At 56.1% G+C, this 26,757-nt stretch overlaps 1 protein-coding gene across 1 annotated transcript in view; it reads right to left on the bottom strand.

Moving 5' to 3' along the window:
• Nucleotides 1-211: 211 nt before the first annotated feature.
• KSR1 (kinase suppressor of ras 1) overlaps nt 212-26,757 on the bottom strand; it is a 148,177-nt gene continuing 121,631 nt past the window's right edge. Inside the window, exons 10-20 of the mRNA XM_059998060.1 lie at nt 24,929-25,097; nt 20,033-20,084; nt 19,160-19,208; nt 17,976-18,355; nt 15,593-15,689; nt 12,307-12,440; nt 11,426-11,557; nt 10,024-10,159; nt 8,496-8,629; nt 5,632-5,712; nt 212-3,705 (exon numbers count right to left, since the gene is read on the bottom strand). Coding sequence (XP_059854043.1) covers nt 3,627-3,705; nt 5,632-5,712; nt 8,496-8,629; nt 10,024-10,159; nt 11,426-11,557; nt 12,307-12,440; nt 15,593-15,689; nt 17,976-18,355; nt 19,160-19,208; nt 20,033-20,084; nt 24,929-25,097 — 1,443 coding nt within the window. The 3' untranslated portion in view covers nt 212-3,626. The remainder of the gene's footprint in view (nt 3,706-5,631; nt 5,713-8,495; nt 8,630-10,023; nt 10,160-11,425; nt 11,558-12,306; nt 12,441-15,592; nt 15,690-17,975; nt 18,356-19,159; nt 19,209-20,032; nt 20,085-24,928; nt 25,098-26,757) is intronic.

Here is a 26,757-nt window from a genome sequence, read left to right as displayed (position 1 = left end):
TCCATTCCTCCATCTGTTTACAAGTATCTGCCTTTGAGGTGCAGGCAAAACTTCTCTCCTTGGAAGAAGCTCCCAGAGGGGGTCAAACACCCTGCGCCCTCCCCTCCTGCTTTCCCATGCCATCCACCCGAGCGGTTCCCCCCACACACACCCCGCCCCACACAGTCATCTGGAACCGACCCAAGCAGACACAAGCCCCAGATACCTTGGTACCAGTATTATTTTTTAATTAATTAATTTATTTATTTTTGGCCGTGTTGGGTCTTTGTCGTTGCGCGCGGGCTTTTCTCTGGTTGCGGCGAGCAGGGGCTACTCTTTGTTGCGGTGCGCGGGCTTTTCATCACGGTGTCTTCTCTTGTTGCGGAGCACGGGCTCTAGGTGCGTGGGCTTCAGTAGTTGTGGCTCGTGGGCTCTAGGCGTGCAGGCTCAGTAGTTGTGGCGCACGGGCTTAGTTGCTCCGCAGCATGTAGGATCTTCCTGGACCAGGGCTCGAACCCGTATCTCCTAGATGGGCAGGCGGATCCTTAACCACTGCGCCACGAGGGAAGCCCCACCTTGGTACAGTTTTATTTGTAGACTCCAGACACCCAGGCTGGGCCTGGCACAGCGTTCTTGCCAGTGGCAAAAAAACTGATAGCGCACGTCTGTTAATACTAACCGTTTTAATTTAAATTAATAGCATTTCTGGAAGACAAATGCAGTTGATAGAAAATATAAAAACTTTTACTGTACAAATTTTACATCACATTCAAAAAAGCAAGTATGTGCCTCGTGGCCACAGAAGATGCTGGGTTTGCACACATGGATGAAATCCTGGCTGACCAGGCAGCGTCGCACAAGCTCTCAAACCAGCTTCACATTTATGTCTCCACCTGGCACCCAGATCAACAAAGGCCACCACCACCAGGGGCTTACAGGGCATGCCACGCCCCTCGGCGATCACAGAAAGCAATGCCATGAGAGGGCAGAGGGATTCCAGGCCCTGCACACATCTTCAATTTGGTGACATGGAGCGGTCAGCTGCACGCCACTCACAACTGGTGGGGAACTCGGGGTTCAGGACCTCGAGTTGCATGGAGACGCAGGGGTCGTGGCTCTCGTGTTTAAAGGCAGCAGGGACAGATCCCAGGGTTTTGGAGGTGAGGTTGGGAAGTGGCGGGTGGGGGAGCTGAAGGGTTGAAGCTTGGGCTCCACTCTCAGTCCCCGTGGGGACCTCCACAGCCCCCGAGCTCTCGCCCAGGAGGCCTCCCGGCTTTCTCCATCCCTTTCACAGTTGGCTGTGAGGGCTGAATTCACAGTATCTGCTGTCCTTCATGTGTTTCCAAGGCAGACAGGCATGGGGGGCAGCACACGGAAGGGCGGCATGTCTTCCTAACCTCAATTCACAGTCAATTAAGTAGAGACAGGGAGAGGGGGGCCACCCGGGGGGTTCCTCAGGTGCTTCTCTTAACTGACAGGCAGTGCAGAGGCTCAGGCCGAGCGTGGGAAGGCATCCCGGGGCCCTGGGGAGGAAGGGGGTGGCCCCAGTCCCACCCTCAGGGTTCCTGGCAGATCTTGAGTCCCCTGAGGGCAGGCACTGTGACTGCTCCCATCCCTGGCCCCCTGCACTTGCACACAGTGGGTGCTCCAGGAAAGCTTTCTAAACTGACCCAAGAGTGTGAGAGCCCCGAGGAAGAAAAACAAAACCCAGACTGCCTTTCTGTGGGCCGTGAGGTGAGCCTGATTTGCTTAGCTGCTGTCCCACCCCCTCGGCCCAACTGCACCGTCCAAGGGTTCAGAGGGGAAAGGTGAGAGGCATGAACTGTGACCTCCGGGAAGGCGCCAATGTCGGGGTGGGGGGAGGGGCCTGACAACCAGAGGCGGAGTCACATCTCACGTGGCTTTGGGTGGGGAGATCATAGGAGCGGCTGACCCAGAGGCCAGAGGAATGATGGGGAGACGCGAAGAGTCCCACAGAGGAGAAAAGACCCACAGAGCTGAGACCAGTCGGTTTACAGCCCCTTCGTCTTCCTTCCCACACCCCGAGCGGGAAGGGTTGAGGTGCTGATGGCCGTGGAGGCCCGGGTACCCTGTACGGCTGCCTGGCCCAGAGCCAAGAAGGCAGCCCCGCAGCCTCCAGGCAAAGCGGCCCATCTTGTATGATGTTTCACCAGACTCCAGGGTGGGAGCCTGGCTCGATGGGTCTGCGTAAACGGGGTAGGAGGGCCACGTGCCTCCCCGTCTCGGCGGCTCTAGGCGTGGACGCGGGTTCTGGGCCTGAAGACAACCTCCTCTCCACTTTCGTCGCCCTTGATCATTTCTGCCTTTGGAGCTTGATACGATGACGTAACCTTCACTGAAGGGCTTCTTTGCCATTTGGAACTTTTCTCTTTAGGTGTCAGCTTCTAACGAGGACAGGCAGGAAACTGTCATATCCTGGACTTTCCCAACCCGACCCCTCCTCTCGTCCAAAGGGACACAAGTACGAGGCCTGACGTGGTGCTTGGGAAGACTCTGAAGGTCGGGAGCTTGCTAGCTGGGTCCAAGTGCAAGCGGGGAGGGGCATGCGGCTCCCACCGCGGCTAAGAGCTCTGAACACGGGCAGTGGAGGAGTCCGCCGTGGGCTAAGGGGTTTCGACAGGACTGAGGGCTGGAAGAGGTGGGCAGTTCCGGAACCTTGGCAAGACTGGTGATGGGCCAGGGCACCCTGTGGCTAGGAGGGTGGGCTCAGGGACCCTCTGCTTGCCACTTCTCCCTCCCCCTACTTGCCCTGTTCTCACGGGTCAAGCCTTCATGGTGTACGCAGCTGCTGGGCTAGGCCTGAGCTCTGGGTCAAATGTCAGTCAGGGACTGGGATGTATCTGAACAGCCAAAGCCCTCAGTCCCATCTTCTTGGTGCCTCCCCTGCGGGCTTCACGGAAGAAACATCTTCCAGGCACTGGAAACCCTGGCTGGGAACCACTGGATCAGTCCAGATGTTATCTGGATTTTATGTCTCTGTGTTTTCCAGCAGGTATGGACTGGATTACAAGGGTCAAAGGTGAAGCCAAGCTCTCTGTGAACTCCCGACCCTCATAACCAGCTCGGCTCCTGGTCAGGGTGTCCTCTGCAAGAGGAAGGGACAGCAGCCCTTTGGCAGGACGAGGGGAGACGGGATTTAGGGCCAACGCAGAGGCCGGGTCAAACCTTGTGGTGCCCCCAGCATCCTGCTTGGGGAACAGCCACGAACACGATGCTTTTCTTCCTCTGCACCAGCGTGGGTGCCTCACTCCCACAGGGTCCTCCAGAGGGGACGGCCACTTCTGCCCTCGGTGCCAGTGACCTCTGCACAGACGGTTTTTATTATCACCTATTGTACAACGAGTCCAACTCTGCAGAAACATACATGTAAACATCTGCCGTCTGTCGGGACAGGTCTGCTTGTTGGTGATGTCATTTTAAAAAACAGCAGGCACGGCTCCATCTCCGGGACCCCAGTGTCTTTACGGACGCACAGTCTAAACCGAGGCCTCGTGCTCCTGACCCGCAGCCCTTAGGAGGATGGCTGGCGTTTTGAAGAGCGTTGTTCTTTCGTTGTGGCGGTTGTTGGGATGTTTTAGAAACCCATTTAACAGAGAAATACAATGTCAGAAAAACGGCAGAGCTGCCTACATCTTCGGATTACTGGACTCCAGGACGCCCAAGCCAAACCTTTCAAACCGGGGTACAACTTTGCTGCTGTTAATACTGCAAAGAGGAACAAAAACAAGGGTTATAGCCCCGCCAGTCTTGATCAGAATTGGGGCAGCACTAGCTAATGAGTGGGCCAGTTCCAGAAGCTCAGCAGAGGACCCAGCCCCACCAAGAAGTGGGAATGATGATACAGGCCAACGGCCTTGGCAGAGCTGTTCCTGGTTCCACCCGGCCGGGGGCTGAGCCTCGGCTGCACTCCCTCCTGGAGGGCAGGGGCTTGTTCGTCTTGGAGGCCCCAGCACCCCGCACGCCCAGTAACCGCCGTGGGCTCGTTCTCACTGGCAGCCGGGAAAGCTCTCGCTCCGAGTGGAACTGGGAGGGAAGAGAAACCCAGCCGCCGGTGCTAAGGGTGGCATCGCGTGCTCCTTCCTGGAAACAGTCCCCAAGTGCTGGGGTGCGTCAGGGCCGTCTGGGAAGCAGGCTGAGATGCGGGTTCTCAGCACCTGCCTCCAGACACCCGGATTCGGGTCTCGGGGAGGCCCAGGAATCTGCGTTTGGTAAGCAGTGGAGGACCTGTGGGTGACCTGTCAGCCACACTCTTGCTGAGCGCTGGCTCGGGGTCTGGTACCTTCCGTCTGCACTGGGCAGACGGAAGGGGAGTGATGCTGCAGGGGGGAGAGGGCAGAAACGTTTTCACTAGTGAAACCGTTTGGAGACAGGTCCCACCCCCTTGCTTCAGGACAGCTTTCCCCAGTGTGTGGCCGAGGACACAGCTCTTCCGAGCTGGTGTCTTTCATGGCAACAGAACCCGTGGTGTCACAACCCTAGCCCTCCAGAGGGGACCACCCGGCAGCTCTGAAATCATTCCACTCCGTGTTGGACAAGATCCCTGCGGGTTAAAAGCCAAGCAAAACCCCGACCCCTGTCCTGAGGACACACCCCACGGGGGGCCGGTGTGCTGGGGGACCAGGGAGACGGGGGATCTCTCTCACTGAGCTGTTAGTAGGGAGACAGGGCCACCCCACAGAAGAAGCGCTAGAGAGAGATGAAGTTGTGTCCAGGAAGGCAGTTCTGGGGGTGCTGTTAGGGGGACCCTCCATGGAGAGCAGTTACTCAGGCACACGCAGGCCGCGGAGCGGGGCGAGGGCCAGTTTTAACAAACAAAGCAAGAGAAGAAGTCTCAGCAGAGAAGGCCGGAGTGGCGGCGATCGCATCCCCTGGGTTAGTGCCCGCATCGCTGTTTGAGCTCGAGTAGAAGTCACGGTGCCGAGCGTGGATTAGGAGGAAGAAAGCCCCGGTACATGCAAGGCAGCCAGGCCTACAACCTACAGAAGGAAAGAGAAGAGGGGAGAGCAGCGTCAGAACCCAAGCCCTCGGGGAGCGGGCAGGGGAGCGGCCGAGGCCCGGCCAGGGCACGGGGCAGGGACCCCTCTTTCCCTGCAGACAAAGAAAGGGACATCCCCACTCCATTCCAGGCTTTGGCAGCAGAGCAAGCTTGGAAGGGAGCCTGGCACAAAGAGCCTCCCCCAAGCTCGCCCCTGGGACATGGCCACAGAATTCTGTACAGAGGTCGACCAGCAGGCCCACTGTCCCTCAGCCTCTGACCATCAAAATCGACGTCTTGGAGTTTTTACTATTTCTGCTCCCTGCATTCTCTTCTTTAGAGTCTGGCCAGAGGGGATCCTGGGGACTCAGACCAGTGATCTGAGTTCTCTCCCCACCACGGATAAGCCATCGTCTGCCAGTGTGTGGACAGAGGCCCTGCCACATGCCATGGGTCTGCTCTCAGCCCAGCGAGAGAAACACGAGCTTGCAGGGCCCTTGCCGGTGGCCATGTGAGCTGCCAGAGTGTCACTTTCGTTTATGGGAATACAACATGCCAAGAAGGGGAAGCTGGAAGCAGAGACAGAACAGGAGGCAGGATGTGCAAAGGGTTAACTGCAAACAGGCAGAGAATCAAGGAAATAGCAGAAGACACACTATTCCTCCAGGACTGGACAGTTGTTCTTAAAGTCAGGGTGACCGTAACGTCCTTTCCCGTAGTAGCGGCTCCGCCAGCGCCTGGGAGCACCCGCAACCATTTTGCCAGGCGTGGGAGGAGCGTGGTCCAGCAGGTGATGGAGATGGGCACCCAGTGTGGACGGGTGGAGGAAGGGCCACAGGAATCAGGGTGGCGGGAGAGCGGGAGATGACAGGCCAGGCCAGCGGATCCGCCACCGCCCCCCCGAAAATAAAAAAAGAAAAGCAACAAGACCGATGGAAAAGAAAAGAGAAAATGAGAATTAGAGGCTTGAGTGTGTAGAAGTAAAAGTCACGAACAGGAAGCTTTGATACAGACTCACTGAGGTATGCTGGCATTCCTTCCTAGAAGGGGCTAAAACTGATCACTTTGGGCAGGAAACAACCCCCATTTGTGACTCAGTGTCCCACATGTGGAATGGGAAGGTGGGGCTCTGTGGCCTTTCGGGAATCCGCAATCACCTTCTCCTGAATACCGCACCACTCCTCAGCCCCTACGCCACGCCCCGTCCCCGGCGCAGCCTTCGCTTTTGTGCAGGAGAAAACCAGGGCCCGGTGAGCTAAACGAGTTGCCCAAGGTCTGACAAACCAGATCCTTGTACTTCTCGAGAGTCCAGGAGACGCCCAGGCTCCCACCCAAAACCCAGCTCCCGTGACCCCTCTCTTCTGGACACCCTTCCTCAAGCTCCCCGGTGGGCAGTGTGCCCACAGAAGCTGAGTTTCTGCCCGGCACTCAGCACATTGTCGTCATCCCCGTCACCCGTCAAATATTCATTGAGCAACTACTACATCCTGGGAGGGTGCTTAGAGCTGAGAATACAGAGGTGATAAGGCAGCGTCCTGCTCCGAGGGCTTACGGTGTAGTCTGCTTGTCTTTATCCTAATTAAACCATCAGCTCCGTGCGGGTGGAGGCCCGGCCCTGGCCTGTCGCCTCAGTGTGGCACAGCTGTCAGCAACGGTTGGGTAAAACCCACACCTCTGATGGCAACACCTGTTACCCCCTATTTGTATTAGACTCTGACCCATCTTAAGTGCAAAATACTGAATCTAATTTCACATTCTAAGGTACAGCATTCCCTCACCCCAAATCGTCATTCCTCAGACTCTCCCTCCAACTGGCCTAAGTTGCCAACTTTGCTGTATTTCTTCAAGTTCTCCTCCCTGCACCCTCTGCTGGGCTGACCCAGCCTGGGCCTCCCCTCACCTGCAGCTCAAAGCCTGGTTTGGTTTACTTTCAAAACGAGCTGGCAAACTAGGTGTAGGTCAAATCTGGCTACAAAAAAGTTGTGACCATTTTAGAGCTGTCAAAAAAAATAAAAAACCAAAACAAAGAACGTGTGACAGAGACCATATGACTTGCAAGCCTAAAATACTTACTATCTGGCTCTTTCTAGAACAAGAGGAGTGCCACTGCCACCACACACTCGGGCAGGTGTGAGATCCGGGGATAGCTTCTCCGGGGGCTACGCTGGGTGTAGGGGTTAGACAGGCTCTCGCCCCCTGCCACCGCCCGACTCCCACCAAGAGAAGCCCCACTTTATCTGTTCTATGTCCTGGGCCTGTGGGAGATGACACTTCTAGAAAGTGCCTTACCCCTTAAAGGTCAAAGCCATGCATCTTGTCCAGGAGGCCAGCCACGTGTGACCTGCCTCTCGTTTCTGTACAATCCACAAACTAGGAATGTTTTTTACCTTTCTAAATGATCGGGGGGTGGGGGGTGGGAATCAAAAGAAGACTATTTCATGACCTGTGAAAATTACATGAAATGCAAGTTTCAGCATCCGTAAGTAATGTTTTACTAGAACCAGCCAGCCCGCAAGTTTGTGGGTCTGTGGCCGTCCCTGAACCGAATAGCAGAGCTGGGTCATTGTGACAGAGACTGTACGTGGTGGTGTCGTCGCTTTGCACGCCGCTGGGCACCCTGCAAATCCCAGTGGCAAGGAGCCGTCACTCGAGGTTCCCTCTCGGCCTGCAAAGCTAAACTATTTCCCACGTGGCCCTTGACAATTTTGCCTACCCTCCCGCTCCTACAAAGCTGTGGAAGCTGGGGCTGGGAACAAGGAAGGACTTGCCCAGATTCCCGCAGAGGCAGGGCAGAGGTCTGTTTTTGAATGTTCTGGAAGACAGAGCCAGAGGGACAAAGAAAAAAGGGAATGAGGCAGAAGACAGGAGTGGAGACCACCCCAGCACGGAGGGCTGCAAAGGATTACGTGATTACACAGAAAGGAGACGGGCTCCCAGTGTCCAAGCGGCACATAGACCCGGGTGGTGCGGTCCCTGTGACAGGTGGCTAATCCGGGGGCTAGAAAGCTCTGTGCCATCTTAAGCAACAGGTGCTCGGCTGGTTTCGGTAAAGCTCTGTCTGGCCCCCTCCCAGGCAGAACCTTCTTTTTTTTAACCTTTTAACCCAGAAATTTTATTTCTTTTTTTTTTTAATTAATTTTTATTGGAGTATAGTTGCTTTACAATGTTGTGTTCGTTTCTACTGTACAGCAACATGAATCAGCTGTTGTGAACCCAGGCTAATGCTGGGCTGGAGAGCAGGTAGAACCTTCCTGTCAGGGCCCAGCCTGGGCCCAGCGTCAGCACTGGGCTGGTAACAGGGATGTGGAGGTTTCCACAGAGGAGAGCGGGAGACGCTGGCCTATGAAAGGGTCTCCTAAATAAATGCGATGAGCGGAATCCCGACATCCCTTGGGCGAGGGGACTAGTCACCTCTGGCTAACCAGCTCTGGGGGTTCCCTAGATCCAAGTCTCGGGCAGACAGAGCAGACAGCGCCCTCCAAGACGCCTGGCTGCAGGTCTGGCTCCGAGGGGTACTTACTCGGCAGACTTCCAGAAGTGCCCGGGGTGCGAGAGCCTCCGGTTCAGCTTGGGCAGCTTCTCCAGCATGTCCATCAGCAGCGGGAAGCTGGGCCTCTCCTGCAGGTCGAAGGCCCAGCAGGCGGACAGGATCTCCTGCAAAGCGAGCCAGCATTGGAGGACGTGAGAGCTGGCCGGGAGCGAGGGGGGCGCGGCCAGGGCACTCTGCCGAGGGTCCCTTCCGTGTTCCCGAGCGCCCCCCGGCTGGTGGTCGCCTCACTCTCCTGCCAACACCGAGGTGACTGGCCATGGCTGAAGTAGGGCCGCGAAATAACTGAATTTGAGAAGAGCTCTCACACTTCCAGTGAAAATGAAGGGCATGGGCCTCCCTCCCCTCCTTCCTTCCTTGACCTCCCTGGAATAACAGTTACAAAGACGAATGAAAGGTCACAGGAAAGAGATCAGAAATGGGGTCACGGACGTTCGGAATGGAAAGCGGAAGGCAGCGTGTTGACAGGTGAAACGCAAGACGCTCGGAAGGTGTGCAGGGCTGGCCAGGCTGCAATGGCGGAGGAGCCTGGGGGCGTTGCAGGAATGGAGGCTGGCAGGGACCAGAGGACTGAGTACAGGGCGGCAGTGAGCGTCGACAGAACAGCTGTCCTGACAGTCCCGAGTCGGGGCAAAGCCCTTCTCGCTTTGGCCTTCTGCTGCCTACTCTCCGGATCCACGTGTGCACACAGCACAGCCCTCGGCCTTTCGATTCAGAAGAAGTCCCTGGGAGAAGACAGGCCGGCACGCACAGCCAGGCAGAAGGTGCTCGTGCAACAGGGCAGATGGTGACCCTGCCGGGAAACTCACAGCCTACTTATGGGTGCCGGGTGGTCCCCCCAGACGTTTCCAATGCTATGCTGCCCAGGTACCTACTGGGGCTACTTATCAACATCCTGGCTGGCATCTGTCTGCTCCGGGCCTATCTGACTCATGAGCGCGTGGTAAACACTGACGGCGCTGAGAACACCGCCCCCCCGGGCTCGCTCATGTGTCACTGTGCCAGGCGGGGGAATTTACAAACTGCAATGCAGAGACGCCATTAATGATATTCAGTCACGTGAGGGCAGCGACCGTATTGTGATTTGGCATCTTGAAAACAGATTTGCTGTGGAAACCTTGATTTGTTCTCGAACGGTCGGGACCAACATTGAGAAAAGATCTGACATGACAACAACCCCACTGCTTGTGCTTTATGCAGTGAAATTTGTTATTATCTTCTTTCTAGTAAGTAACATACAGGCTTTATTATCTCATCTCATAGTTCAGTCAAAACCATTATCTTTATTTCCTTCCTGTCCTTTTTCTTTAAGGATAATTTTTCTTTTTAAAGGTTAGCAGTGGGGTGGTGAAGGACACAGACCTCCTAGCCGGCAGCAAAGAGGCCTGCCCGCCACCCGTCCGCCTCTGGGTCCCACGTCTCAGCTGAGTGAAGGGCAGCCAGCCACCTGCCCTCTACCCCACCTTCCTCTCCCAGTGCAGGGGCTTGGGGGGCTACTTACGGTGACTTCCTTCCCCAGGCTGACAGAGGCCAGGACTCTCTTCATTCCCTCTCCGCTTCCAACCTGCCAGATCAGGGCCTCCACAGCTTGGTTCTTCAAGGGCCAGTCTCTGGCTTGCAGCTCATACCAAACGGTCCTGTGGAGACCAGCCACCCACGTGGCCTGAGCTCCCTGGCGGCACGGGCTCGGCTCAGCTCAGCTCACACCCCGGAGGTGCCTGCTGCCCTGATGCCAGGAGCCCGGCTGGAGGACCCAGCATCCCCCTCCTACCTTCCTCACCCGCCAGGCTTCCGGGAACGCCTTGATTCCCTCCCGGGGGGCCCTGTGCTCCCACTCTGGCAGGAAGACTCAGACAGCACGGGCTCTGGCCAGAGATCCCGGTACAACCGTTCAACCTCCGTGGGGTGGCTGCCCATGGCCAAGGTTGTCTGAGGCGTGACAAGAATGCCCAGCCCTGGGCCTGGCACCCGCAGGTGCTCAGGAAATGATAGTTAAAGGTCAGGCCAGGAAGAGACCACCCGCGAGGGACGGATCCCCCGAGAGGTTACGGGATGAGGCCGTCACTCAGACCCTCCAAGTCCCCTTGCCCTTCTCAACTTATCTGGATGGGACCTTCTCCATTAGACCCACCCTGTCCAACCTGGGGGCCACGTGGGGCTACTGAGTAACTGAAATGTGGGGAGGGGAACTGAGGTGTAAAACACACACCAGCTTTTGAAAACGTTGCGTGGTAGAATTTTAATTTCTTATTTTGATTACACGCTGAAATGATAATATTTTGGCTACATTGAGTTAAATATCTATTGAAACGGATTTCACCGGTTTCTTTTTTTTTTTTGGCCGTGCCACACTGCATGCAGAATCTTAGTTCCCCGACCAGGGATCTAACCACGCCCCCTGCAGTGGAAGCGCGGAGTCCTAACCACTGGACTGCCAGAGAATTCCCTCTTTTTCTTTTTTAATGTGGCGAAGAGAAAACTCTACACATCTGGCTCATATTATGTTTCTATATTTCTATGTTGCTATCGGTCAGCACCCCAGCTCTTTGTGGGGCACAGCTGGCAGGACTCCCTGTTATTCCAGAGGGACAGTCCTTGATGAGCTCTGGTGAGCGTCCTCATGGGGCAACAGGTGGGAATGACACCCAGAGTTAAGCATTCTATACGATCAGCTAATTTAGTCCTCATTTAACAGCTCTACCGGGGAGGTACTTTATTCTTCCCATTTTACAGGTGGGGAAACAGAAGGTCAAGGACGTGGTCACTGGCCCAAACAAGTGGCTGATTCAGACTCAAAGCACACCTCCTCCTGCCCCCCCCACCCCCGTGGCCAGTAGGACCCTCTCTCTGAGCCACACTTGGCCTCAGAGCCTCAGGCGGAGGGGTGCCAGGGGCCTCCTCACCCGAATGCATAGACGTCAGCCGCTTTGGAGAAGGGCAGCTGGTCCTCGTCCTTCCCGGGGGTCATCTCCCTCACGATCTCGGGGGCCAGGTAGCACAGCCAGTCATGTGACAGCTTCAGCTGGTTCTCACGCCTGGAGGCCAAGAGGCCAGGGCAAGGACATGGCCTTCAGTCAGCAGCAAAGAGGCCCGCAGGGCAAACACCTGCCCCGGGGCTGGCGCACCGCCCACCATGGCCCAGAAAAGCAGCACACCCATCATGCACTCGCCAGGGCACCTGCGCTCTGGGGGAACGTTACCGAGGAGTGATAACCAGGCTTTTCTAGAAAGCAGGCCGAGAACAGGCATCGGCAGGAAGTGGCACTTGAGGGTGCCGATTCTCTATCCTGGGAGTGTGAAGGGCATCTCCAAGCAGGAGATCAGATCTGCCTGTGGGCCTTACAACCCGGCCTGGGTCTGGCTCTCCAGCCCGGCTGCCGCCCTCCCTCCTGGGGTCCAGATGCTTGGGAAGGAGCCTTTCTCCCCATCCCCACGCCCCCTTCAAGATTTGCGGAACTAGAACCCGACGTTCTTCCTCATAATGGGGACGTGAACCCCGGTCCCCTGCCCAAGTCGGTGAGCATACAGGCAACATGTGAGTGAGGGGACCCAACCACCACGGGGGCCAGCCTGAGAATGACGCACTACGAGTGACCTAAGTGTCACCCGAACCTGATTCTGGACCAGAAACACAAGAGCAGGACCAGAGCAGACCTGGCCTTTCCTACAGGGAGGGCTGCCCCTCAGTGACAGACGGCGAGTGCCCAGACCTCGGCTGGACCTCAGGCCCACCAGCACCGCCCAGGTCCTCCCTAGTCTGTCCAGACGCCCAAGGCCAACTGACCGTCCCTCTCGGACCACGCCTGAGATCCCGAACAGCCCGAAGTCTGTGATGACCACTTTGCCGTTGTCGTAGAAGACGTTCTTGGACTTGAGATCTTTGTGCACGATGCCCTTGGCGTGGAGATAGCCCATTCCCTGGAAGACAGCGAGCCTCACGTCAGGAGCGGAGGGAAGGTGAATGACGAATGACTCAGCTCCTACTCTGGGCCGGGCCCTGAGCGGGACGGGACGCCCTACCCCACCCCCTCATTTAATCTTCACCACCCTGTGCAGTGTAACTGTCTCCTTTTTACAGAGGAGGAAAGCCAGCCTCAGAGATGGGAAGTCACCTGCCCCAGGCCACACTGCAGTTCAGCGGCATTGCTGAGATCTGGCGCCAGGCCAGTCTGCGCTCCTGCTGCATCAGCGCGCTGCCCAACACCCACCTTCTACTCAGATGAGGCGTGGAAAGGGGGAGGGGTGAGGGGCTGGGGGTCAGGAAGTATATAGAGGTTCCCTGTGATGCTACTCTCTGTGTCAAGTTATAAAAGACCCGAGTGATGTGGGGTCTCTCTCAGGCTTTGCTGGCCTCTCCCCTCAGGCTGGGCAAGGGCTAGGGTTGGGGAACAGAGAGGAATTCCCATAGAGGGAGCCCCTGAGCTCAGGTGGTCCCACTGCCTGTGCTGTGGTGGAAGTCCTGGACTAAAGCTGAAATCCAGCCCAGATTCTAACTCACTGTGGGGCCTTGGACTTGACTTCTAAGCCTCAGTTTCCTCAACCTGCCAAGTGACAGGTCAGGGTTGGGTGATTTCTAACCAACGCTCTATTTGGACTGAACACTGCCAGGTGCATGGGATGTGGGAGACCTGACGCAGGCATGATCTCATCCAAGGCCAAAGCCAGGATTCCCAGGTCCCCTGCTGCTCTGATGCTCTTGGGAACGGGGAGCGGGGAGGGAGAAGGGGGGTACTGTACGAGACGCATGACTGAAATGGGCATCCCTGCCGGGTCCGAAAGAGGCACATGTAAGCCCGTCTCCCAATCTCCCACATCGAGGGTGCTTCACGTGTGAGAACTCCGCCTGGCTTTAAAGGTATCTTGGGGTGAGACGGGGAGGGGTAAAACCAGCGAAAGCCACATTTAGGAAGCAGAAGAATGAGCTGTGAGGCGGAAGCAGACAGAACTCAGCCGAGCGCAGAGCTCAGACCGAGCGGGGCGGGAGCGCGTCAGAGAAGAATGTACACGAGGCAGATGCTCTTCTGCAAGAGATGGGAGGGCTCGGGGTGCGCCGTGGCCACTTCCCTCAGGCCTGCTGAGAGCTGTCATCCTGCCACGGAAGCCGGGAGTTCCAGGAAAGAGTAACTTGCTCTTTCCCAAAACACCATCCTGAACGTAAAACGATCCTTCTTAAAATTTCTGCCCATTTCCCAAACCAAACCAAGGCACAAGCCTTCTCCAGTGACCAAAGAGAGCCAAGACCCCCATCTTGGGTTGAACAGGGATCCGCTGTGTGACTGAGGATAAGTGCCTGTACCTCTCTGAGCCTTGTTTATAAAATAGGTGTCACAGCCTCAAACGGCCAGAGAGTAGACAGGAAGTGCCCAGGTCTGGAACACAAACCCTCCTTCCTTCCCATACCTTCACAATGCCTCTAGAGTGGCCCCCAAGCCCTCGAACCAAAGGTCAAGCCCCCGTCATTATATCCTGAGCCTCAAAATATCAGAGATGAGTACAAAAGGAAGTGGCTTAGAAGTTCTCAGAAGAAGGGGGATGGGGAAAATAAATAAGCCAGCAGAGACGAAGCTTCCGGCTCTGTAGCTCTAAAACCTTTGCACAACTTTTCTCTTATGCCCTGGAATCTTCCAGATGGCTCACTGAACCTAACTCAGCAACCAGACTCCCACAGTGTCCTGACGATAAGGAGAGAGAACAGTTTGGGGGAGGAGGGCCGAGTCGGGCAGAGCGTGGAGCAGGGCCCAGCAGGTTTGGGGCCATCATAGAGTAGGTGTGACGCTCTGCAGCTCCCTCCAAAGTCTCTGCAATGAGACAGACTACAAAGGAAGGCGTAAGTGTGATATTTGGGTTTTGGGGGCTGCAAAAGTTTAATGCATTAGTGTAGCCACGTGGAAATGTCACGTGGAAATCTTGGTGTTCATAAATGTCACTGAGATTTTTATCTTTTCCTTTCCAACGACGCACACACACACACACACACACACACAATGGATGCAAGGAGGGAGGGAGAAAAAAGAACAGAAGGCAAGACTAACTAACGACAGGAAAGGGACAAAAACTTGGTGGGAGCTGGTAAGACAAAGCTTTCCCACAAAAACGAGAACCTGGAAAGAGGAAGTCCTATCCAGCACTAATCTAGTTTTTCTCTGGGCTTGTCTGTCGCTAAATAAAGCAACAAATAAGCTTTTCTTTCATTTTTGTTTAATTACTTTTAAAAGATGAAAGGAGGGGCTTCCCTGGTGGCACAGTGGTTGAGAGTCCACCTGCCAGTGCAGGGGACACAGGTTCAAGCCCTGGTCTGGGAAGATCCCACATGCCGCGGAGCAACTAAGCCTGTGCACCACAACTACTGAGCCTGCACTCTAGAGCCCGTGAGCCACAACTACTGAGCCTGCATGCCACAACTACTGAAGCCCACACGCCTAGAGCCCGTGCTCCGCAACAAGAGAAGCCACCGCACTGAGAAGCCCGTGCACTGCAACAAAGAGTAGCCCCCGCTCGCCGCAACTAGAGAAAGCCCGTGCGCAGCAATGAAGCCCCAACGTAGCCCAAAATTAATTACTTAATTATTTTTAAAAAAAGGCTGCCTGAGTTGAGCCTGAAGCCCTGTCCTCATGAAACTTGGATGTGGAAACTTTAAGGCAAAACCTCTGTCCCAAACCTTAATCGATTCTAACAGACTCTCACCAAGCGCTGGCCCTGGACCCAACGCTCTCTCCATGGATTATCCCAGTTTACCTTTGCATCAATCCAATGAGGGAGGCGACACTGGCATCTCCATTTCACAGGGGAGGAAGCCAAGGCTCAGAGAGGCTAATCGACCTGCCCGAAGTCACACAGCTGGTGTGACCAAGATTCAAACTCAAGCCATCTGTCTTTAAAACCCACTGAGTTTCTCCAGGGTGTCCAGCTCCCAGCAGACAAGACAGGGACAGAGGGAAGGAGATGGGGGTCCCACCCCTGAGGTGCCCCACCTAAAGGCAAAAACAGAGCAGCCACCACCACTACCCTGACATGGTCAGACAGACCGGGGGACAGCCAGGAACTCTGGAACCAGCTGGATGCCCCTTCACCTTAATGATCTCCTGGGCGATCTGCCTGGTCTTGTTGATGTCCACAGATGTCTTGGGGTCCCTCACAAACGAGTGCAACGTCCGTCCCTTGCAGAAGCTGTGAGGAGTCGTGGGTCAGGCAGAGATCTGGGGCCTGTGCAGCCCAACCCAAGCCCCTCTGGAGCCGGGGAGAAGCAGGGGCAGAGCTGTGCCCACCGGCCTCGGGAGGGCTCTCTCTGTCCCCTAGACCCTGGGTGCCTGAATCCTCGTTCTTGACCAGCCTGACGCCCATTCTTGTTGGCGCCTGGCCTGAGTGGGCAAGAACACCGGTTCCCCGAGGCCTAGGGCCTGCCCACCATAGAACAGGAAACTCAGTTCACCGAGCCTCCTGGCAATTCAGAGCAGCCCACCTTTGCGGAAGCTCGAGGCAGGAACACGCCCAGGCAAACTCAGCAGCCAGGGAAGAACCTTTGGCCTTCTCGAGCTATAACCAGGCAGCATCAGGGCTCTGGGCTCACCGTAACGATGTTCATGATCGTGTTATTTTCTGATCACAGGGATTTTATTACAATGTGGAGTGTGCAGGAGGGGAGGGGTGGCTGTCAGGCATGTCAGAGTGATTATTAGATAAGGGGCTTGCATGCTGTGGTCCCCACCTGTACCGACTCCTAAAACCCGGAGCGAGGAAGGACCCAGCTAGAATGTGTAGCTTCAGTCCCCTGCTCCAGGGAGAAGCTGACTTAAGCCATCTGGGGAAGGGGCTAGTTTTTAGGAATCATCTCCAAGGAGATAAGATTCTTGGACCCTCAAGGTCTGGAATATCGGCTGACGGTTGCTTTTCTGTGTTCCAGTCCCCTCAGCAGATTCTAAAACACGTTAAATTTTTTGTTAATATTCTTTTATTCTTTTGCTGTATGTATTCCCTTTAAGGAGACTCAGATCTCTCATGGGACTGGGTGGATGAGAGAGAGATGGGAGGATGAATGATGGACGGCACTGAGGCTGGGATCCGGGGGAGCTGAGCTGGCGTAACCACATGCTCCCTGAAGCATCATGCTGTCATGCTTGGGCTGGAATTTTGTCCCCACCCCACCAGGTCCACGTGGTGGCCTGATGATCTCACACTGCTTGGGAGTTCTAGTGGGTAGTTATCTCGGATATGCAAGCAAGATGGAAATCATTTTTTACTTAGTAAACAAATACAGTTTGTTTGAGGAGAAGGTGTTTTTTCAAAGCACAGGGTCCAACTATAGAGAATGTCATCAGACTATTAATGAGTATTCTTTTGGCTGATGGGATTAAAGTGGTTTTTAGTTTTTTTCTTGACACCACGTGTATTCCAAAGCTTCGTCACTAACCTCATATTGTTTTTCCTGATTTTAGAAGTAAAGACCCAATAACAACTTTTTCAACGCCATGGGCAAAAATGTTTCAGTTTCACACCCCTCTGGTGCTCAGGGGGGGTAATGGTCACTCATCCACTGATGGTGGGAGGGGAAACTGGTGGACACTTTCTGGAGTAGAAACGGACAACGTCCATCAAAACGTGACATACGTGCACTCTGACCCAGCCCCGCACACGTACTGCCAGAAGTTCACCGAGATACGGAAACAGAGATGCTCATGACGACAAAGTGTCCAGCAAAAGAGGGCTGGTTAAATAAATTAGGGGAGGACCAGCGATCGGGTTCCAGAGAGAACCCAGAGCCCAGCTGTGGGACTCGACCCAATTCCACTCCACTTTCAGTGACACCATATTGGTAACTTGAAATCGACTGCAGTGAGAGTGTTTACACCACAGGAATTGACAGATGCCACGTATCAATACTAGAGCTTCTCTCACCACCACCCAAGAGCTGGTTGTTAAACATTTACCAGCACACCGCTGGAGGTTCTGTCACCTGACGTGACGGGAACGCTATGCAGGTATTCAGATTAGACCTCAGACCTGCCCTCCAGCCAACAAGGCAAAGTAACCAGTAGGCTCTTTGGTATGTACTTTTACAAACACATAAATAGTTACAAACCAAATAGATAAATAGTTTAAAAACACGAGCGTATACAAATTTTTTTTTATTTTAATGTAAGGCGTGATAAGGAACTGTTTACAGTATCCACCTTTGGGGAGGAAGCACCCGGTTCGGGTGGGAAGAGACTGGTTTTCACTTTATACTTTTCTGGAACATTTGAATTTTCTCTATCCTTAGGTATTGTTTTACTGATTTATTTATTTAATGTCAATGGGGTTATATGATGGAGAAATTACACCTCATTTTTGGTTTTCTTCTCTGTACCTCTCTAAATGGAAACTTCCATGCCCTCTGGGGTGTCCACACAAATAACAGGGCCCCCAGGGAAAGGGGAAGAGGAGGCGGCCACCCCAGGGAGAGCGGGACCGGGTTACCTGGTGATGATGGCCAGGTGCGGCGGGTTCATGCAGGCCCCCATGAAGAGCACCACGTTCTCGTGCCGCGTCTGCCGGTAGTTCATCACCTCCTTTTTGAACAGCTTCAGGTGGTCCTGGTTGTGGCCGTCCATCTCCAGCAGGCGGATGGCCACCTCGCCGTGCCAGCGGCCGCGGTGCACCCGGCCCCAGCGGCCCTGCCCGATGGGCTCGCCCAGCTCCACCTGCTCGAAGGGGATGTCCCACTCCTGCAGGTACACGCTGGTCTGGCTGGCCTTGCGAGAGATGGGGCCTCGCCAGGGCCGGCGGGAGCTCGGCAGGTCATCCAACTCGTCCTCGTCGTCTTCGACCTCTGACCTGCCGGCCTCGGGCTCCTCAGCCTGGAAGGAGAGGAGGAGGGGATAGAGGGGGCAGGGGACCTGGGGGCAGGCGGGGAGCAGAGGGGCCTGGGTTCAGGAAGCCTGGGCTCTAGTCGCAGCTCTGCGGGGCTTGCTGTGGACAGTAGGCAGGTCACTTCGCACCACACAGCCTCAATGTCCCAATCCACAGGCTACGGCACTTGGCCCTTTTTTCCGCTAATGTTCCAAGACCCACCTATGAGTGACGTCTAATCGCTGGGGAAGAGCATTAACATCCCCTGGCATGAAGAACTGGACCACATTCACCCTTTCTGGCTATGCTTTTGTTTAAACACACAGTTTCTGACTCTCCACTGTGTAAGGATAAATCAGTCTGCTATCTGCTCAAGATCTTTAAGCCACTGCACTGCTCGGTTGACACTGGTTCAGGGGTCAAGGTAGCAATTCTTGGCCCCAGCTACAGTCAGAATCACCTGGGGATCTTTGGTAAGTCCACACACCCGGCCCCACCCCGGACAGACCCAAGGAGAGTCTTCCGGGCTGGGGCCCAGGCCTTCTGGCTGGGGGTGAAAACCATGGGAATGAAGAGTTTACTTCAGCCTCAAAAAAACAGCAAAGCAGAAGGAAGCTTGCTTCGTGGCACCCCTCGTTGCTCTCCCTGCCATGTGCACCGCTCGAGTCTGCTGCGGCGGGTGGCGGGTGGGCACCTGAGACGGCCCTCAACAGGGCCCGGTGCCCACATGCTCCCCAGACCCCTGCACGTGCTGAGCCGGGGACAGAGGAGAGAGATGCCCCGTCGACGGCTGGCGTGTCGCCATCACTCACCTCCACTTCGCGATCCTCGGACACATCTGCTTTGGGCGGGTTCTCAAGCCTAAGAGTAAAACAGCATTTGTCCAAGAGACCCCGAGGCCGGGCCATTCTGCTCCCAGCTGGGCAGGGGACCCCCCACGTGAGGTCTGAGAAAGGGACACCAGGCCTGGATCCCTACTTTGACCCACTTGGCCGTGGGAAAGGCAGTCAGGATGCTGTGGAAACACACAGGAGGCCGAGGACCAGACCCCGTTTCCCTTCTCTGGCCTTGGCCTTCTCCAGACTTAATCTGAGGGTGGTAGGGGCCGACGGGTGGGCAGTGACCATCAAGGCCCTTTCGAATCTGACAACCGGTACGGGGCTCTGAGCACACGCACAGGACTTGGAATTCTGCTTGAGAACTGGCTCTGTTGCTCCCTAAGCTGTGTGACTGGATGCAATTTCTTAACCTCTCTGAGCTGGCTTCCTCATCTGTATGTTGAGGATGACACCTACTTTACACCTGGCTGAGAAATATACAAAAAAATGGGAGACAAGTACTCAGCATGGCCTGACACAGAAAGGGCTCCATAAACAGGGGCCACATAATTAGGCTTCTCTAACGCTGAGTGCCCTTTGCCGGGCCTTCCTGGGTCAGACTGCTCCTGCCTCACAGACCGCCCCACCCAATGCTGACTGCACCAACAGGACCAACTAAAGCCCTATGGCTGAGTTCACTGGATCACAGGGTGAATTAGCCCAAGCGTGTCCCATCTGGCTGCCCAGGTACATGGCAAGGTCTGGAATGGGAGGGTCAGAGATTTAAAGGTGGAGGTGGGAGGCGGTCAGGGATGTGCGTCCAGCTTTAACAAGTCCCCAAGGAGGAGAGAGCGCAGGGCTGCCTACCGGGAACTGTCCGCCTCGGCGAATGGGGCTGCCTGAGGAAATGCCGAAATGTCTGGAGGAAACAGAAAACAAACATGAGGCATGAGACCCCCTTCCACTCCCCCAGAATACACGGTGTTTGCGAAGCCAGCAACCGCAGGGCCGAGCGTGCTCCGCCAGCAGCCCCTCGCTGGGCTGCACACGTGCTCCGGGGCCACTTCCCCTGGGCTTTTCCTAAAACAGAACACGGACGCAGCCTCCACGGTCCTCGGTTTTGCCCACACAGCTCTGCCCTGGGAAGGGACTCCCGTGGGGGAGGAGGCTGAGACTTCTCAGTCACCACCATCGCCCCGTGGCCAAACCGCCCCAGACAAGCAAGTGGTGAAAGCGACAGGGCTGCTCTTTACCGGGTGTGTGGGCCAGACCCTCCTCCACAGCTCCGAGGCTCCCTTTGAGAGTGGGGAGACTCTCGGGCCAGCAGAGGCCAAAGGCCGGACTCGCAGGTGGCTCACTAGTGTCACGTGGTGCCTGGCACAGCCGCCGGGGACTGCTGGTGGGAACCAGCGGCCCCATCCCCTTAGCTTCAGGGTTTGGGTGGCTGGTGGGGCAGCCTCTGGGCAGAGAGCAATGCACGGTCCACACGCCGGGGGCCCCAGGATTGGGCAGCTGGCACTGACCCCTGAGACTGGGGCCTTCCCAGCTTCAGCACTGAAAGCCCCACATCCAGGGGACACAGGACAGATGGTCACCGCAGTGTGGGGCCAACATGTTACAGGCCAAATGCCCCACGGCTGCTTCTGCCGCTGGCTTCTTTCTGTCCTCTCTGGTCCCTTCTAATCGCACTCGGGAAGGCTGGCAGCCCCAGGCCTGGGTGGGCCCCTTGCTCCTCTTTTCAGCAAAAGAAGAGACTGGAGGTGGCAGTGGCTTGAGCTAATCAGGGCCTCTCCCTGTTCTCTAGGACAAACAGCGCCCCCACCAGCCAGCAAACCTCCCTCTGGGCTTTCTCCAAGGCTACCCCTGTAGCTTTCTCAACATCTCTGTCATACTTGGAGAGTCTGATAGAGGTCGTGGGCCTTCTTCTTAGGGAAATGCACACATGCACCCAACATCCTGTGTACAATTTCTGGGGAATCCTAGACCCGGAAGCCTCTTCTAAGGCTCTTCCAGACACCGCTACACTGTGTCTGCAGACTGTCAAGGGCGGCCTGGTGTTTCCACCCAGCCAACGCTGCTCACATGTTTCCACAGAAGATAAACACATGCACGGGGACGGGGGAACATGGGGAGGTGGGGGTCTGGGGAGAGACCGCACCCCAAGTTGGGGGTGAGGCAAAATGTCTCTGAAGCTTCATACGTTTCCTTAAACATTAAGAGTGCATTTTGCATTCTGCTCCAGATATGTCCACATTTGTTTTAATAGAACTATATTTCCCTTCTCTCCCCCCTGACATATCTTCAGAGCAAGATGGACCCTTCTGGAAGAAGAACCGCACGTTTTCCCCATGCTTTCAGGGGTGCTCCCCTGTACGTCACCCTAGAGCAGTAACCAGGGAGGCTCTTGGAGGGGAACCACGGAAAAAATGGGTGTGAAGCCACAGAGCAGCGCAGGGAGCCTGGCCCTGAGCCCAGCCAGCCTGCACAGCCTGCAAAACCGCTGGGGTGGGCCTGTAAGAACTAACAGGGGCTCCCGGTCACTCCCCTCATGGAGCTGGGCTGGGGAACAGAAAAGCCTGGAATAACCAAAATACCAGGACTTCAAGACAGACCTGTTTCATCCAGGGAAAAAAAAATTAGCTACAGTCTTTGTCTAAAACACACAGAACCTTCATATGGTCGAGTTCAGAATTAAAGTTGCAGATTACGTGTACTATTGCTTGTCACCTCCAGCCAGAGAAATAAGTACTAATTGTATAAACTCCTTAGGGGCAGGAATATGGTCAAATGCAAAGGCTGGCACACAGAAGGTGTACAAAACAATTTCTGTGGAAGGGAATCAACGAGAATGTCTTCCTGAAAGTTTTCTTCTTTATAAACTTTCTGCCCTGGAGGCATTTCCAACAACTGCCAGCAGATGGCGCTGTGTGACAAGGCTCTGGAAGGTGAGGCCCGCCGAGTAAGCCGAAGGCTGCTGACCTTCCCAGACTGGCATCCCCTTCTTTAAGATGGGGTAGTAGTTTCCCCGCCATTATATAGAGGAAGATATCTTGTCAGATGCTCATAAGACATCAGCAAGAGATCCTCTCCCCTTATTCTGCAGACTGGGTTTCTGCCACCTCCTAGTGTGACCCTGGACAAGTTGCCTGAAGTGTCTGTGCAAGACGAAGGACTGGATGGATGCCAAGGGTCCTCCCAGGAAGGCACTGCTCCTGTGAAGGGCCAGCCTCAAGGCTACTCCCTCTGCCCCCTTGCCCAGCCTCAACAGACAGTCAGCTCTCAAAATAGGTGGGTGTGAGACTCAGGTACCTCCAAGGCGCCCAGGGACAGGGCTGGACGGAGGCGGGTCACGTCAAGGGGCAGTTGGTGGAACCATGCAAAGGACTCACCTGGGAAGACAAACTGCTGTCTAGGATGCATATAGTAGGCAGCTTTAAACAGAAGAGCAGGTAAGTCACACACACAACAGCAAATGCAGCAGCAGGAGAGGGGACGGAGGCACGGGCTCGGGGGAGAGGGGCTGGTTATAGGGCTGGGGCAGCCCTGCCCCACCTGCCCTGCCCCAGCTTCCACGGAGGAAGGAGGAGAAGAGCTGGGAGGAAGCGGTTATTAGCAGGAGCCCCCAGGAGTAAAGGCACTTGTACCGGAGGGCTGGGGTTTGGAGACCCAGTCCCAGGGAACACCCTGCTGTAGAGCCCTGGCCAATTCCATTCACCTCCCAGGCCCCCTTCTCCTCTGTGAACTGCGCATGAGCCCAGGAGGGCAAAATACAACGGGAGATTCTGAAAACACTGAACAGTGCTGGGTGCAGAAGGGAAAAATCCCCCGGCCCGCATTCACACCTGCAAGTCCTGAGGCTTCGGTCACTAGGAGTCACCATCCAAAACAATAACCTCGCCCCAGGGTTAGCCACGGAGATACACAGAAATGCTCCCCACAATAGAGTGGGTGGACGGTAGGAGGAGGTCCCTTCCCACCTTAACAGCCAGACCAGCCCAGCCCGTGACCAGAGAGAGAGCAGATCCTGGAGAGAGAGGGCTCTGTGCAGGGGACAATGTGAGGCCAGCCTGGGGACATCAGGGAAAGCTGAGAAGCTCTGGCAGACATCACACAAAGGACTTTTTCACTGGCTGTTGTTTTTCAAACAGGCCCTTCCTTTCAGAAAAACCCAAACTAGGACGTTCAGCAGAAGGCCCAGTTTCAGAGCATAACAATGACAGAGCAGAACACGAGAGGAGGGCGATCACGCGGGGCCGTCGCTGGGTCTCTGGGGAGGGAGAGGTGGGCTCGGGACGACACACTCATGTCGGGAGATGTCCAGCCACATGTGTGTTAAGGTGAAGGGGCAGGCAAAAAAGAAGAAGGATTCTTAAAAGTCTCACCATCCCCCAAAAGAAATCCCTGGGACCCTGGGGAGATGGGCCCAGAGAGGCTGCCTGGCCTCCTGCCAGCTGCCCCAGCCAGGGCTCCCCTGGCACAGGGAGAGCTGTGCCTCTGTCCTCCCCAGCCTGGAGCCCCAGGGGCCAGTGACAGGTGGGGCCTGGCCTGGCACTCCACGGGCTGAAGCTGGCAGTGGGCCTGGCTGGGTCCGGAGCAAACTAGAATATCCCAGCCGCCCTCCTCCCCTGAGCTGCCACCTGAAACACACCGAGGGCCAAGACCAACTGCAAGGGGCCTCCTGGGAGGCCAGGGCCGGAGTTCAATCCCGGACGGGTGAGTGGGCTTTGCTCTGCTGCTGGGGGAGGTGGGACACCCCAGGCCTGGCCGAGTGGCGGGGTCCCTGTCCCTCTAGAGCCGGGGCAGCCGGGGCCATGGTCAGAGGTCAGCTCTGCCCTGGCACGCACTCCCCGGTGGACTCCGTGGCCTCATCCATGCAAGGGGGATAGCCTAAGCCCAGCCTCACACGGTCTCTTGTTTTATGGAAAAGGGAACCAAAGCACCCCTTTAAGCAGCTTGTCCAGACCACAGAGCAGGTAAGCCACAGAGCCCCGGATTCCCTCGCCCCAGCCTTCTGGGCCTGCCCCAGCCCCCCGTGCTGCCTGTCCTGCTTCCTGGGAGCTCAGAAGCCCCGAGTGAGCGAACAACGCCCAGGAGAAGCCACCCCATGCATGGGAGGGCAGCGTTGGGATCAGGTCAAGGATCCAGGCTTGGGGCTTCCCTGGTGGCGCAGTGGTTAAGAATCCGCCTGCCAGTGCAGGGGTCACGGGTTCGATCCCTGGTCCGGGAAGATCCCACATGCCGCGGAGCAGCTAAGCCCGTGCGTCACAACTACTGAGCCTGCGCTCTAGAGCCCACGAGCCACAACTACTGAACTGGCGCGCCTGGAGCCCGTGCTCTGCACCAAGAGAAGCCACCGCAATGAGAAGCCGGCGCACCGCAACAAAGAGTAGCGCCGCAACTAGAGAAAGCCTGCGCGCAGCAACGAAGACCCAACGCAGCCAAAAATAAATAGATTAAATAAATTAAAAAAAGAAAAAAACCCAGGCTTTACATCAGACTTGGCTTTGATCCCACCTCTGCAGCTTACATGCTGTGCAGCTCAGGGCAAGCCACTTGCTCCCTCTGAACCTGCGTCCCCATCTGTAAAATGGGTGCAATCACAGCAAGTTTAAATACGGGGATGCTCTTGAGCTCGGCACAGAGCCTGGCTCCCAGCAAGTGCTCTTAGTGGCGGCAGTGTTTGACCTTGAGCCTGCCGGGGTGTGCAGAGAAGGGACATGCAACCCCACCCCTGAGGCCCGAGAAAGCCCCAAGGTGTGGTACCTGGGAAGTTGAACCTGCCGTCCCTCTGGCCGGGCGAGGGGTTGGGGGGCGTGGTGGCACTGGGTGGGTTGGACGACGTCGGGAAGGGCGCTGGCGAGGAGGGCGTGGAAGACGTGGTGGAGGACGGGTTGCTGCTGGAGTCCAGGTGGTTCATGGCCAGAGGATGCTCCTGCGGAACCAGAGACACAGGCAGTGGCAGGGACCGCCCAGCCCCGCCTGCCCCCCACCCCTCCCCGCCTAAAACGGAGGAGGTCAGCCAGGGCATCCTGGCGTTTTATGGGTCTAATATTTGAGGGGAGAACGGGACAGGGAGACGCGCACCTCAACGTCCATCCCCTGGAGGGCTCCTCTCATCTTTCTTATTCCAGCTCAAGCGTCCTTTCCTCCCCGAAGTCCTTCCCCAGTCCTGGCCGGGGCGTGCTCCTCCCCTTTATCCCCCCATGGCTCCCAGCACATTCCATCAGGGCACTTGAACTACGGTTTGTCAGCTGCAGGCGTCTTGGGTGGTTTTCTGAAGACTCTCTCTCCACCACGCTGTGTGTGTCCCCCGAGAGCAAGGACCACACCTGCTTGTCATACACCCAGGGCCTGGCTCTGCTCTGGCTACAGAGGAGGCTCTTCTAACGAGTTAAATTCAGCCTCTGACAAGCCTCTGTTTGGTGGGTGGTAACAGTGGGTGCCTAATAAATGCTCCCTCCACTCAGCAGGGGGACCTGCCGGCTAGGACATTCAGTGGCGTGGGCCCTAGCAAGGCCAGAGGGCCACCTGAGGGAGGGCTACTGGGGGGACTGAGTCTACATCAGGGGGGGACCCTGGGCCTGACCAGTGTTTCCCAGACCACACACCAATTCCTCAGGGGGTTGGGGAGGGATTCCTGGTCAAAAAAGTTGGGGCCAAGCTGGGTTAAATGCTACGTTCAACCGGTTTCTCCTCTGCAGGCCCTCAAGGCTCTGGGATGCACGGTAGACTCTGGAATCCACCAAAGCCATGCAGTGGGCTTCACTGTCCAGCGACCACCCACACTGCCTTTTGCCAAGCTAAAGGGGGGAGGGGGCTGCAACCACTGGCCCTCACTCTGTCCGCTCACATGTCAAGGCCAGACCCTCCATCCCAGTCAGGCCAGGCCAGCCAGGGCAGGGGGCTAGCTCGAGGCAGGTTGAATCCCAGCCCCGACTCAGCAGCTGTGTGACCTTGGATGAATCAACCCACCCTTCTGAGCCACACGGTGCACTGTCTACACAGCAGGGGCATCAGCTGCTGCCTCACGGGGTTGTTTATTCGCTCAGCATTCAATACAAACGTTTCCTCGCTGCCTGCTGTGTGCCAACCGCCAAGGCAGGCGTCAGGGGCCCGACGGGAGCACAACCCCACGGGCCTGCCCCCCACAGCACCCATGCACCCTGGGCCGGCCTCTCATTCACGGGGGACCTCGTGCTCAATTTCCTCATCTGTAAAATGGAGGTGATATCAAATTCCCTGGCGGTCCGGTGGTTAGGGCTCTGCGCTTTCACCGTCGAGGGCGCAGGTTCGATCCCTGGTCGGGGAACTAAGATCCCGTCAGCCGTGTGGCGCGGCCGAAGAAAGAAAAATAATGGAGGTGACATCAGCACGTGACTTTCAGAACTACTGTGGGGATCGAATGAGGTATCAATGGAAAAAGTTCCCGACTCAGTGTAAGTACTCAGGAAATGGTGGCTCAAAATAGGGGAGGGGGGGTATGGGCACACAACTAAGATTTGGACACAAATGTGAAATCTACGAAACGGCTAAATATGGGATCCCTAAAGGCCTCCCTCTGGCCACACACCCCGGGTTGCAGTATCCTGCTC

The sequence above is a fragment of the Delphinus delphis genome, chromosome 19 (genome assembly GCF_949987515.2).
Source record: "Delphinus delphis chromosome 19, mDelDel1.2, whole genome shotgun sequence".
In the NCBI taxonomy this organism is placed as follows: Eukaryota; Metazoa; Chordata; class Mammalia; order Artiodactyla; family Delphinidae; genus Delphinus; species Delphinus delphis.
This window is presented reverse-complemented; position numbering and strand designations above follow the sequence as displayed.